Source organism: Malurus melanocephalus, unplaced genomic scaffold (assembly GCF_030028575.1).
Source record: "Malurus melanocephalus ecotype Western Australia unplaced genomic scaffold, MMel_1.1 scaffold_789, whole genome shotgun sequence".
NCBI classification, from domain to species: Eukaryota; Metazoa; Chordata; class Aves; order Passeriformes; family Maluridae; genus Malurus; species Malurus melanocephalus.
In genome coordinates this window covers 67,962-82,877 of record NW_026624021.1, presented here as the reverse complement: position 1 = coordinate 82,877, position 14,916 = coordinate 67,962, and the positions used below count along the sequence as shown (strand labels likewise).

General features: G+C 46.0%; 1 protein-coding gene across 1 annotated transcript in view; it reads right to left on the bottom strand.

Moving 5' to 3' along the window:
• The window catches only part of PTCHD1 (patched domain containing 1), a 33,133-nt gene extending 18,228 nt beyond the window's left edge, over positions 1-14,905 (bottom strand). Inside the window, exons 1-2 of the mRNA XM_057385113.1 lie at positions 14,482-14,905; positions 1,866-2,526 (exon numbers count right to left, since the gene is read on the bottom strand). Coding sequence (XP_057241096.1) covers positions 1,866-2,526; positions 14,482-14,832 — 1,012 coding nt within the window. The 5' untranslated portion in view covers positions 14,833-14,905. The remainder of the gene's footprint in view (positions 1-1,865; positions 2,527-14,481) is intronic.
• Between the last annotated feature and the right edge of the window lie 11 nt (positions 14,906-14,916).

The window sequence follows — 14,916 nt, the reverse complement described above, 5'->3', positions numbered from 1 at the left end:
AAAAAAGGAAGGAAAGCAGAGTTGGCTATACAGCTTGGCACTTAAAGGAGCACTAAAATAGACATGTGAAACTTTTCATAGTTATCTCTAAGTCTTTGAGGATTTCAAGTCTCAGGATTGTCACTATTAGTAAATTAAAGATCTGAAAGGTTGTCCCAGTGAGCAGAYGCTTTGATCCCTAAACAAAGCTAATATTTTATATTTTGGAGTCACTTTCCCCMTGTACTTTCACTTTATATGCCTGGACTTTAGACTGGTTTTCTGCTGCTCATGTAACACATCTGGAAATCCCTTCCTATGTAAAGTTACACTTAATATACACTTTTAGTGTGTTATATTTTAATATACACTTAATATATACTTCTAGTTTGAGGAATTGAATTTTATAATACAAGAACAGGCATTAAAAAAACAACAAAGAAACCAAAGACTCAGGTCAGAAYGATACCCTTTTTTTGACTCTGACTTTCTTGTGCTGCATTCCTCTAGATTACAATGTAGTTTAATTTTCATGGATGTCACCTGAAAATGACAGCCGATGTAATGTAGCTGAATTCTGTTTGTCACTGAATATATTCTGTATGTTCACTGCTAGTGTGATGCACTGAAGCATAGTCTTTAATTAAAGTGCAACAATACCACAGTGCAACAGCACTACAGTGCTGGCATGGCACGGGAACCTGGTGCTGGGTATAAAAATAGCTGTGCTGAAAACGTGTCATATCACTCCACGATGTGACTAAGTCAGGGGAGACACTCTTACATTTGAAACCTGAAGTATTACTGAGCACTGATTTTCAGCTGGGGAAGCCGTGATCAGATCAATGCATGCATATGAATAATGGCGTGAACAAGGACGCATTAAACACCTACAGCACACAAAGCTTTCCACACTGGTTATGAACCAAACACAAACAAAGAGGCTCTGAACYCTCCAGAGCTCTTCTTTTGTCTCCCGTGAAGTCCTCCTGCCTCTCTGGGCACAACAATCCCACAAACGCCCCGGTGCCAGCAGGAGAGGGCTCTGACTTGGGTTGGGAGTGAGATGATCACACTTCTTTCCTTCCCTTTCTTTTCCTTCCCTTCCCTTCCCTCGAGGAAAACAAAACAAGACAAACTGAAACCACTCCATAGCCCACAGTGATGAAGGTGATAAGAACCCCAGGGGGACACGGACACCTCTGCTGGCACGGGAGCCAGGGAGCAGCCAGTGCCACCTCCCTCCAAACCCTCTGTAATGGGATGGGATGTGCTGGTGCYGACCTTGCAGCTCCATCCCTCACCAGGGGTGTCAAAACTCTCTGTCCCATGCCTGGAAACCCTCCCCACGCTCGCTGGGCCAACACAGGGATCGTGGACAAACACAACCCAGAACCAACACCGCTCTTATCCCATGGGTGGTGATCGCTGAGCCAGGACAGCACCTCTCTGCTCTCCAAAGGCACCAGCACGCCCTAAATGCCCAGCGTGGGCAGCCCTTTGATCTGCCAGCACAGCTGACACTGTCAGTGCTGCGTGGGGACCACTGCAAAGGTCTCCCTCCTTCCAAAAGCAGAATCAAACATCCACAGAAAAGCAGCAGCTGGGCTCCCTCTCGGCAAAAGGCACGGCATTTGCACATCCTCATTCCTTGCTACTGCACATCCTACGGCACAGTGCTACGCCACACCGGAGCCCCAGGCACGACTTCAACATCCAGGCACCATAAAATCAATTTAGGAAAAGAGACAGTGTGGATTTGGCATGGGGCAGTGCTGCAGGGATGAGACAACAGGAACCATGCAGTGAATGCTTCTCTGCTTGCTGAGAAATGCGTCAGGGAGGCACAAACACACAAAAGAGAGAGAGAGAGAGGAGATAGTTACCTAACATGACGAAGGGGATTCCCAGGAAGGTGGAATTGTATTTCCCACCAGTGAGATTGATGATCCCAGCCGCAGTCAGGGTGGCAAGGGTCACGGTCAGCAATCCCAGCAGGCCAAGCCAGGGTTTGCTGCGGACACAATCCTGCATGGAGCAGCAGAGAATGGCCAAGGTGACCACAAGGACCAAGCTTGTGATCAGGTAGCGTTCTGACACCCTGCTCGTCTTCTGGAAATCCTCCTTCAGCGAAGAAGAAGTGAAAGGATACATTTTGACTTTCCTGTTGGATTTCTGGAAAAGTTCAACAGTGTCACAAAAAATGGATTCCCACTTCTCTGCCACCATGTCATTCAAGGAGTTGATTGCCTGCAAGTAGTAGGTGAGCTGAATGGCTTCTGCAGACTTCACCCGGTCCTTGCTGTGCACGGTAACCCCACCGAGCTGGTGCCCGTTATACACTTCCCTGCCATCCTTTAAGTGAGTAATCGGGTAAGTGATTGCAAAATTAGTTCGATTAGAAGAACGAGCAGCCTTTAATTCCTCCAGTACATGCACTATGTCGTCCACTATGCATGTCTTGTCATTGTTCAGGATACATATATGGGCAAACGTGTAATTGAAACCAGGTCTTTGAACTTGGATCCTGGTCACTGCAGAGTGCAACTACAAGGGAAAGAGAAATCACACACGTTATTCATCAGTTCACCTCGCACAGCAGCAGCCAGAATGACAGCAGCTCCTCACTGCTGTCCCCTTTCTATTTGATCTAAGCAATAACAACAACAGAAGTTCCGGTGACTGCGGTATTAATAGCACACTCATTGCAAAAAAAAAAAAAAAAAAAAAAAAAAAAAAAAAAAAAAAAAAAAAAAAAAAAAAAAAAAAAAAAAAAAAAAAAAAAAAAAACATGCATCAAACCAGCGGTGTTATTCCCCTATGTCCTTTTTCCTGGAACTCTGAGACTATGTGACTTGCATATGTGCCACGTGCATCTGCTGTTTGGCCTCTCTGAGCAAACTCAACAGGTCCAGCGAGTGCCCAACCATGCCCAGGGACTCCTTTGTGCTCAAGATTGCCCAATGACTCTTTCAAGAGAGCAGCCTGAGGTACAGAAGGCAGAGGAGCACCRTGACCATGTGTGCCACCTGTGCAGGATGGCAATGCAGGGACCAGCACACACAGCTCAGAGTAAAGGACAGGACACAGCTGCATGTGCTKTGTGTAGAGACTGTGGGCACAGCAGGGAAAAGACAGCTGACAATAAATAATTTACCCTCTTTCCCCCTCCCTCTTTCCCCTGTCAAATGCTCAGCACGCTGAGAGCAGGGAGCAATGGCAGAGATGGACACTGTTTTTCTCTTGCTGTCTCTGAGAGGTTTTGTTAATTAGTGAAGGTCCCCTAATTTTAGGGTTTGTAGGTTATTGTAAGGCCTAGCAGCTCTTAGTGCACCCTCCTTTTTAAGTTGTTTCACATCCTTCTGAAATCTGCCATGCCTGAGCTCTGACCTCAAAAACWATCAGTTATTTTTGAGCATCAGAAAGGGAGAAAAAATTACCATCTCCTCTTGAAAAAATATAGAAAACTTGCAACCTTTTCTGAATTCATTTTAGTCAAYGTAGAAGAAACAAGARATTTAAAATACAGCAAGGGAATAGYGCTAATAGGCTGGGGTTACAATGTTTTTCAAAAATAAAATACTGAGTTTGCTAACATGTATCATTCTTGCCAATTATAAACATTGTCTAAAAAGCCAAAAGATAGTGTACAGAAGAGCAGCAGAGCTTATACACTCATCTGGGGACTATGAACAAAATGTCTAATAGYCGTGGCTGACCTCCTGCATCTGTTGAAACTAAACAGCCATAATGGCTTTTGTGTGGCATTTCAGACTTATTTGCAGAACCGTCTCCCATCATGCATAYGACACAATCGATCTGATTGTTTTGTGATTACATTGCACAGTCTGTGATGGRCATAAATTTAGTTATGATGCCTCCATTCCTCAGGAAAATGTGACATCATATAGGCAAAGATTACAACATTCCTATATTCTCATCTCGTGTCTCTAGCAGCTTGGGGGTGTATTTTTCCACATTTGAGTAGTTTTATTATTTTTTTTTTTTACAGAAATAACAGTTCAATACTGACATTAGGAAGATAAGTTTGAGAAATGAACTGAACTAACAAATCTTTTCACAGTACTGTGAGAACACGATACCTGGCCATGGTGAGAAGCAAAATTTTCCACTGTGGTGGGAGAAAAGTGTAACTGCCTGTGTGTAAGATTAGGGCCTTTTGCACAACTTTCTTCTAAAACAAAAGAAATCGAAAGATTTKCAGGAACATGACAAAGAAATCAACCTCTATGGGGAATACTTTCCAACTTTTCAGTCTGGGGATGCCAAGCTCTGCTTTGAAAGAGCTGTTTTGGGGTACAAATTCAAATGTATGTCACTACAACTTGGGGACAATGCTCTCAAAGAGAGATATCTGATTTTAATTTTTTTTTACAATGGGAGCTACTGAATGGTTTTCATTGACAACAATGTTATAAAACAAGAGGTCACATAAAGAAGCTCAGCTGAGGGCAACTAGGAGGAATAGAAGGAATTTCCTGCCTTCATTAGGTTYGCAATAGAGCTCCTTCAGAGAGGATCTGTGGAGTGAAAATGCAGAAGAAACTCAACTGGCATGCAACTTTTATCAAACTGTGTGTGTTGCTATTTACCCACCCTGCCTCACTGCAGCATTTGCTTCCTTCCACATCTGAAGCATTTTCTTTTAATATTTAGGTTATAAAATAAGCTCATCTATTGCAGCTATTACTACATCTTTGATGAAAGGCTAAATGTCATCCCTAAAAATGATCATTTCAGAATGAGGAGCCTGCTCTGCAGCAGTGACCTGGTGCTGTTTTCGAGTCGTGGGGAGGACCTGCCCATCCCATCTCTCTGCAATTTGGCTTTGGGGAGGAGAGGGGAGCAGGCAGACAGCTCCATGTCCTGGCACATCCTGGCAGCTGAGCAGCCCCTGGAGCTGGCTGCAAGCTTGTGCAGTTTAGAGCAGCTATGAGATATATCCTGAGCTTTGCCACATTTGGTCTCAAATTCGCAGCAAACGGCCAAAGAAGAGGAAAACTTGTCATTCCCTCCATCCCAACAAAAGAACCGTGTGCTGAGAACTGCACCAGCACGCCCAAGGATTAATCACTGGGAATTGTGACCCACGCTTTCCTCCTCAAGACAAACACTTGGMTTTATCTGCACTTTTCCCAGAGCAATGTTAGGAAAGCCCTGTGCTCCTCGGTGCAGGGCAGGGTGTGGGTGTGCTGCAGAGTGGCTGCAGGCTCTCTCCTTTCTCCCCTGGYTTGCCCATGAGCCAGGGGATGCTGCCTCTTCCCTGGTGAGAGCTGCAGTCCCATGGCTCTCTCTTTTCTGCTGGAATTCAGCTGTGGCCACACTCATAACCCCGGGTGAATGGTTTCCACAGAAAACACAAGCTCCACGAGCTTACAAGGGCACATCCTGTGAGTTCAAAGGATTGCACAGTCTGCAGTTTGGCTTGCCTGTGGTACACCAGGAGGTCCCCCAGGAAACTTCAGTTTGATGGTAAAGGCTGTCGTGTGACGGGGACAACATTAGCAATATTCTAATGAATAATGCATATTGCACTCCTCRGTGCAGAGGATTGTGACAGCAAGAAACCATACTCTGAATAAACCTGGCACCCAGYTCTGGGACAAATGACTGACTACCAGATTCTCATTTATCCAGCTGTTCTTATCCTTACTGATCCTATTAGGAGAAAGGGAAATTTAAAGGAGTAACAAAAACTGAATGAATGTTTTTTTCTTGAAGGGAGACATGCACTGCTKGCTCATCACTCCCAGCTTTTTCAGCTAGCTAACAGTGCAAGGAACCAAAAAGCAGTTTGCTGCTGAGATGCCAGAACACTGCAGCATGAGAGCTGCACAGCACCACCTGAGCTCCCTCACCACGGTGGCACACAGGCCCTGGAAATGTTCAGACATGAAACAATTAACTCCCACCTTTCCTTTCATTGCTGTTTAAACAGTGACCATCCCTTGGACTTGTCCTCTCCCTTCCAAAAAACGCTGTTTATGTGTGTCCTGCACCACACCAGAGATTTCTAGAGCAGTGTTTTCCTTTTGTCTTTAGTCATTTGCATTTGGTAACATCTTGGTCTTGGTCTTTGCTTACTTTAAGTCCCATGCTCACTTGGTTATTTATTTTAGACAAAAAGGAAATAGGGCTTCAGCCAGGAGACAAATCCCTTTAGGCAGATACCTCCAGGTGAGGGCTGTACTGGTCTCACACTCCACACCAAGCCATGTTTCAGCCTGTGGCCCAGCTGACAGACCAGAGCTGGTGAAATGGCACTGCTCCACCAGCTAGTTCTGTCCATGGGCCCAGGAGGGGATGGCAAGGAGCAAAAATCCTTTCACTTATCCTGGGCTACACTATTTGCCATGGCTGCAAATTCTTCAATCTGTTTTATTTCTGCCGGTCCTCCTACCTTTGCCAGCAGCACAGGAAGGCAGGTCCAGGGAACAAGAGCCCCACAGTAGGGTCAGTTTGGGTTCCCTGGGATGGCCAAGCCCCACACTGGGCCCTATGAGACAGCTCTCCACTGTACAGAGCTTGGCACAACTTTCAGCAGTGGCATCAAAGCTGAGCCCGAAGGCAAAAGGGCTGTACTTGGAGATGTATGGTCAGGACAGAAAGGAAAGCTTGTTTTTTTTTCTCTTAAACCCCTGCAAAAGGCACAGGAAGCTACAAGAAGGAGTGAAAAAACCCTGTACACCTTTGCTTTGTTGAGAAATYCTTTCTTTAATTCAAAAGTGAGCAGCTGTTACCAGAATTTTGTTAATTTAATCAGGTAACAAAGAAGTCTGCAGCCTCCCCGTGAAGGAAACAGATCCCATCCCAGCAGGGATGGGTTAGAAACTGCTGATTCATCTGCAAAATGAATCCCAGAAATCCTTTAAGCTCACATTACATAATCTCCTACCCCAATCAAAGCTATGGGCAAGGAGGATGAGGACCCAGCCACCAGTGTCCTACTTGGGTCTCATCTCGCTGGTGGCACAGCTTTGTTCCCAGAGAAACTCCAGTGACACAGAGACAGCAACACACATTGGGACCCTGCAGACTTTGATAAGGTCCCCTGCCCAGCTGGAAACACATCCTGACTCTCTTGGAAGCTGGCTCAGGGGCAGACACCATTTTTAATCACAAGGATGTGTAAAACTCTCTCCTGCTTATCACATATACCTCAAAAACCACGTTTGGTTTTGCTCCTGAGCAGTGACATGTGGTGTTTATAGGGGACATCACTCATGGTAAGGACTCAACTATAGTTTGTACTTGACATATAGTGGATGAATGGCCAATGAGACAAAACCAGCCAGATATAAGGGTATCTTCCTGCACTGCAAATGATCTGGCACACAGACATTTTTTTTTTTGTTTTACTCTCAGGAGCATCATCTTTGCAAAGCCGTATTACTGTGTTGTTGTTGCTGCTATTATTTGACTTATTTAGTCTTGCAGTCTCCATCTGATGGCTCAAATCCAATAATAGCTTTGCTCTTCTTGCCACTCTTAGAATTTGTTTGCTGTTATTTTCACCAAGTCTGTTTTTTTTCCGTGAATCCTGGGGCCTGAAGTATTGAGATTTTTTAAAATCTCAGCTTTCATTAAAAAAAAAAAAGAAAAAGAAGAAAAAAGTAAACAGAATAAATAAAGAAATGTCTGATCTCATGGTTACGGAGGAAAGACAGAAGAGGTTCTGAACTCAATCTATTGCTGCTTAAAATTTTATCACTGTTTTGGGTTCAAGACTGAAAAACTAGAAAGAAGGATGAAGACAATAATTTTAAATACACACTTCATTTTTATGAGAAGCTGGTTTACTCTTTCAGTAATTTTTACAGGTAACTTGGGCCAAGGAAAATGAAGAGGAGAAAATGCATTTAATGGATAGCTATAAATTTCTCCACTTTTTCTATGATCTCAGTAATCTCTGACATTTCATACATTTGCAGTGTACTTTTTTATTCACGTCAAGAGGTGGCCTCAGTCAAAAAGTAAAAAGGTTATGAGAGGGAAAAGACTTGCACAGCTTCCAGCTTAATTTAGAAGAAAAAAACCCACCGTGGGCTCTGCAGAGAYGGGCAGAATTAAACTTTCAAGAGTGCATTTCCATCAGAAGATGCAGAGAGCTCAGGGCTGTGCTCTGCTGTCCATCTGGGGCCGTGGGTCCAGGGCAGAGGGTCCAAGGGGGGTGGGCAGTGGAACCTGACCCCACCAGCCCAGCGAGGGATGAGGAGCACTCAGCACACAGAGGAAGCCAACAGATCCTAATAAACATCAGAAGTCACAGCTGGAGAGCAAGCAGTGAGGATCACTGGGAGTAGCTCGTTTTTTTTTTCGCAGTCCTACAATCAGGTCTCCTGAAGAGATGCTCAGATACTAATTATGCGCGGGATTTATTTTCGTAACTAATTTTTTCAGCTRTCCAAAACATAGTGATTTATGTTTTCTCCAAACAATTTTCACAGAAATAAAACCTAGAAATTGTTCAAACTACAGTCATCAACTGAGGGACAACTATTAGTGCTTGAAGCGGCAGATGTGCGCGCATTTACATTTCCATCTGTCTGCTTGGTAGCTACAGAAAATCGCTAGATATGATTTTTCTTTTCTGATCTGAAGTGGAGAAGCTTTTCTAATCAATACTGCGTTAATTCTGACAATCACCTTGTAAATCTGCCTGAATTTGCTCCACTGAGGGAAGCCCACTCTGTCTTTTGGGCTGACTGTTGCCGGAGGACAGGGCGCCAGGGCAGCAGAGCCTGGCATGCGGCGACGAGATCAATTTTTCACGATGGGGAAAAAATAATAAAAACTTTGCTCCTGTGTSTGATCTGGCATCAGTTCCACGCACCTCAGATGCTTCCATGAACACCCTTCCATCTTTCTACTGCTTCTCAGGGGCTCTTGCCAAGGGCTCTCCAGCAGAATCCTGAGGAACAATCCCTTCGCGCCGCAGGGAACCTCAATAGCTGCAAGTTCACAGCCCACGGTGTTAATTAACAACTCGGCTCCTCCTTCTATCTTCCAGCAGGAGAGAGGGGGTTCTCCTGCTCTAAACCCCAACTTAAAGGCAGGGCCTTTGTCACAGCTTTTGGGAAGTACAAATGTGGCCCATGGGGCATTCCGGCACTGCCTGGGGGTGGCCTGGTGTCGGTGGCTGTGACACACAGATGTCCCTGGCCTCTCGTGGGCTSTCCCTGAGGGGTGATCCTTCCAGCCACAGATTGAGAAAGGCTGTCCTCTCCATGCTCTGTTTGCTAGAGGGGCAGCAGGGTTTGACCTTCCAAGGCACCACAGGGAGCTGGGTTCTCTGAGCACGGGCTGGCGGCTGTGGGAGCATCACAGCGCAGGGTGAACAGACACAAAACAGAGGGACCCTGTCCCAGCCRGTGCCAATGGAGCAGGAAAAGGGGGTGGTGGCACCAGGGGGATGGGATTGTCCTCCCAGGCACACACAACTTTAGGACTTGTGCTCCACAGACCAAACCCTCTCGCCTGCAGGACTCGTGCTGAGGGGCTGCTGCTGACACAGGGAGCTCAGGGGGGTTTCTGCACACACTTCCACACTGTCCTTGCAACGTGCTATTTACCTTCCCTCTTCCTYGGCTGTGCCCGGATCTTACCTGCGTATCTTAATTCTCATCTGTTTTCGCATAAGATACATTTTAGCCCTGCAGCATTGTGCTGCTATGACAACAGGCTTGCACTTCTGCTGCCTTCACACCCTTGTTTTTCTTGTATTAGGACTCTTCCCCTCATCTTACAGCCTTGCTCTGAAGACATGACTTCATCCTTTATTTTGTTTTCWGCAGAATGCACTGTACGTTCCACTGACTGTTTCCCGAGAAGTGTTTTTAGTGCCCGAGCTATCCAGGGGAAGGTGGAGACCTGCCACATCCATTGCTGGATCCACAGCTGCCTGCCCGTGTCCAGGCATCCAGAAGTAGCCCAAAGTTTCTAAAAAAGGGTACCTTGCATTACTTAGGATTGCAACAAACCTAGCTTTCGGCTCTGCTGAACAACCACAACCCACTTCCACTGAGTTTGGAAAAAAAAACGTTTAAATGTGCCATGTTTGTGCAGCAAAGCAATTGGGAATACCACCACCAAGGGAATATGGTTATTTCTAAACACGGTTGTTTCCTCCACGAATTTCCTCACATCTACAAAGTAAGTGAGGAAATCCGTGCACAGAGCGTGCCAACACACACGTTAACAGGAACAGAATAATTAAGGAGCRCAAAGAGGAAATAAAACCCCCAAAACTATGAGGTCTGCAAGATTTTGAAGCTAAACTGTTTTGTTCTGCAGTAATCAGAAGTTATGAAGTTCTTGAATAAATGTGTTCTTAAACAGAAATACCTGATTTTACTTTGTTTGTGCGGGCAAATACGTATTTAGTCAGTTATCAAGATCAATTAATGGCCAGTTTATATGAGAGAAGCAATGTATAAGAACTTCTAAAAATTTGTAGTTAGTAAAGGTTTCTTTTAGAAAAAAATTCTCTGTCATCTGCAGATTTTTATAGAAGCAAACTGCAAATACAATCCCCTTCAGTAAGGCATGCTAGATTTCAATACYTTTTCATCTTTATGTCTTGATATCTTAAGTGAGTTTTTGCCAAAAAAAATATTAGTACTGTGTTATTGTTATAAACACAGTAAGAGAGATGGAAGAGAGAATATTTTTCTGCAAAAAGGGGCAATCTTTAATTACAAAAAGTCCTTAGTTTAATGCAGTTATCTCACTATAAACACACAGGAATAAACAGACTCAAAAGGACCAGTGTCTCAAATTCTAAGTTAGAACGTATTTTCTGAGGTTCAAAAATCTGTCTAGATCTGTATTYCCAGTGAGTCTGTATGACTTTAACCTGGCAAGTCTCTTGCTGCAAGTGAAAATATCACTATGAAATGGTAGGGGGATTGTTCTAACACCATTTTAGGTGGGATTTTAGGTTTTCTTAGATGATTTCACAGACTTTACATAACCATTTGAACCTCTGCATGATGGGCCACACCAAATACCCCAATTCTTTTGCTTTTCTAAGCACTTATTGGAAATACAGGGGTAATATCACACTTCCTTCAATTAGGTGTTTTTATCTCCTACCTCTCTGTCTCTTGAAAGACAAATCTTGAGGAAGAAACATCCTGCACACCAACAGCACAGGATGCCAGTTCCCTGTGCTCAGCTTTMGAGCAGGTACTGCAGCAAGTAAAATTTCATTATTGTCCTCCCACAATATCTCAGTCTCAGGATGCATCTCTTCCATATCTGAGATTCTACCAAGGCTTTTTATTGGAACACCTATTCAAGATCASAGATTGAGGATAGGTTTAGATTTCTCTTTCTTCTGCAGATGACTATGGCAGCTGGAAATGCAACGTTGGGATGTCAGGCCTAGAATGGTGTAAGCACTTACAGGGAGCTATGAGAACTACGGATAGAGATTTACACAAAAATAAGAAATAAAAGAGACCTTGGCATCATCTCTAAATCAAAACGGTTCTATGAGGCAGCCACACAATCTCTGGCAATGAGGAGAGCCCCTGTGTAGAGCAGCCTGAGTGTCCAGCAAGTCCTGGGAGCAGCCTGGCAGATGTGCACTGCCAGCGGGAGCCCTGGGCAGCTCCTGCTCTGGGAACGCCGCCTGAGCCCTGGGCCTGAGACAATTCTGAGCCTGAGCCCTGCCCAGAATCCCTTCCCAGCCAGCAGCAAGGCAACGTGCAGAACTGGCAACGGTGGCTTTCTCAGGCTGGTAACGTGCCCACGAGGAACTGCGCTAAGCTAAGCAGAGTGTTCTAGAGATGCCACCACAGGAGTTATTTCATTGAATAATGAATTGATTTGCTTGTTGGACTGATTAATTTTTGACAGTGCTATCTATGTTTCAGTTTCGACTGCTCAGAGCCCAAAACTTTGTATTCTTTTACTAAGGGACAGCAACAGAAGCTGTGTTCTTCCTCTGCCTATATCAGGGGAAGCCTTCCCTTGGCATATGACTAGGGAAGAGATAGCTGCTCAAGGCTCATTCTTTGCTCTTCTTGCCAGAAAAAGTGGGATATGGCAGGTAARGAAACCAAGAAGATGTGCTCCAAGAGCAGCCAGCGTTTGCCTGGGGCAAACATCCTCCTGTGTCTCCCATCCTCCTGCTTGCGGGTGGAGATGCAGCAACAGCCATGTGGGAGGAGCCAGCATCCAACCTGACACTTATTCTAAAGCAAAACCTCTCCTTTGGGGAGGTTGCTCTCCAGAAAAGGAAATACAAGCAAAAGCTGCCWTGTAGGTTCTCTGCCCTGACTGTGCCCACACGGCAGCTTCAGAAATGTGAGTGGGATTTACTCTRTGGTTCCACCCAGGACACTTATTTACAAGCATAGTCCTTTGAGTTGGTTGGCTCTGGACTGCAGCTGGGGCTGCCTTTGCTCCCTTCTCCCTTTCATGCATGTATGTATACAGGAAAATATCGATGGCCACCTTTTTCTTTCCCCTTCCCTTGGTGGGCCCTGTTAACACAAAATGATGTAGCCCTGCATCACCACAGATGGAACAATATTGGGAGCTAGGAGCCCTTCCTCCTGTTTTGCTGTTTTTTGACCCATGGGATCATCCACAAGGCTGGACAGACAGCTGCCTGAGCCTGCCTCTGCCCACRAACAGAAAAATAATCAGGACAAGGAACTTAATCTATTCTACAAGAAACATATCAGAATTAACTAGATAAGTAAAGAGTTGGAAATAATGCATCAGATATGCCTGACAATGTCTAAACCATCAGATGGCAATAGTGCTCATTATCTCACTAAAAGAAAAATTATCATTTTGTTAATGAATTTTGTCTTTAAAAATGAGGCTCTGTTAAATACTGACAGAACTTTCTAAGTTATACCTCTTTGGCTGATGTGATGAATCTTATGCAGAAGTTTGCTTGCGGAAAGATTCTGAGTACCATTTATTTGTGTGTCACTATGCTATTGATAAAACTACAGATCTCCAGAGAAAGCAGCACTGAGAAAAAAATCCATTATCATTATTATCCTATGACTGAGTAAATGTGCACATACTGGATGCAAATGCAATTCACAGTACAAGAAAATGAAGGAATGAAAATCATTTCTCTGGAGTTTTCTCGTTCTCCAGTAACATTGCTGTTACTGTACTTAGTGAGTCGACACTCATTAAATGTTTGCTCATTACTGTTGGGYAGTACGTCAAAAGAAAAACAGAAAATACTGAGTGGCTCTGTACACAGTTCTGTGTGTGCCTACAATGGAAATAAAATAGAAATKAATTCACTGTAATAGTTATTTCATTGTTTAGCAGAGGGGGAGGTCTCCCCAAAGTCTCTCACAGTAGGTGTTTGCATTTGTTTTTTCATTTTAGAAGAGACACTCCTTGAAGCGATTAAGAAGAATTAACGTTGGCTTTTATATGGGCTGACAATTTGACATTCGGGGGAGGGGGGAAGAAAAAGCAATGCTGAAGTCTTTTGGGCTTCCACAAGGCAAGAGCAAAAATGTGCAGGATTGAGCTAGCCACACCTCTGGTTATTACCAAATGCTCCTTTCCTTTTTCTTGGGTGAACTTGACCCTCTTAACATTCAGTTTTTGCATCTATCCTCACTGTTTTTCTTTCCAAGATTGTTAAAAACTCCTGGGGTATAAACTAGAGTACCAGCCTCCACAAAGGCAGGTTTCGGACATGTTATGATGTATGGTGTGGTGAGATGTCCTGTCAGATCGTGACTCGCACACTCCGTGCTGCTCAAGCGAGAAGATGCTGCCCGCTCTAACTTGAACCGGCAGCACAGGCTGCACCATGCCTGCAATCTACAGCTGGGCTGGATTTCCTCTTCATCTATGAAACCGGCGGTGGTGGGCTGGGAGTGGAGGGGGAAAAACACTACTCACTAAAAATAATCTGCTGAGTTATGTCATTTGCCTCGATGTGCAGTGAGAAGAAGGTTTTGTGCTACCCCGCTCCTTGCAGAAGTGCAGTCCACACACAGCAGCAGCCCCCCAAACCATTCTCGGCAGCCTGACAGACTGGTACCTAACTGTTTTTGAAGTTTGAGTTTATCAAAGCCCGAGATGCCTTAACTCGGGAGCACAACTGCCACGCGAGTGAGAGAGGCACCGAAAAATTATTTTAGCAAGCCAGACTGCCCTTCTCRCTCCCCCAAAGCAAAGCAGGGAAAAAGAAAAAGCTGGCGGGGAGGGGAGCGGGGTGGGGAATAAAAAGAAGGAGGAAGAGTGCGGAGCCCGCGGTGCTGGCGGGGAGCGCGGTGCCGGCTCCCCGCGGCGGGCTGGCGTCCCAACTGTTGCAGGGAGGTGACCGGGGAGCTGCGGTGGCAGCGGCCGTGCCGGGCGGGCAGAGCACGGCATGCGCGGGTGGGTCCGTGCCGGCGGGCAGGTGCGGGAAACGGGGCGGGATGCGGAGAGCCGGGCCGGGCGGGGGTGGGAGATGCTCGGAGCCGAGGGACCCGCCGGGGTTACCTTGAGGATGAGATCGGTGTGGTGCTGGTCCAGCATGTTGGCCTTGCGGAAGGAGGTGATGATCACCCGGCCGTACCTCCCAGGCGTCTGCAGGTCGGAGTAGAGCCGGTGCTTGGAGCGGTTCACCGGGAAGAGGCTGTCCACCAGGTTCCKCTCGATCTTGGCCAGGCTGTGCGTGGGGGCCAGGAGGTGCTCCACGCTCTCCTCCACCTGGTAGCGGCTGAAGCTGGCGCCCAGCAGGATGGAGATGAGCACGGGCGCCGAGGCGAAGAACACCGGGTGGCTGGCGACGAAGTGGCCGAGCCGGGAGAAGGACGTCCCCAGCCCCCTGTGCAAGACCTGCCGCAACATCCTAGTGCGGAGGGCGCGCAGGAGGGCGAGCGCCGCGCCGGGGCCCCCGCAGCTCCCCCACGGCCCCCGCAAGACCATGGGGCA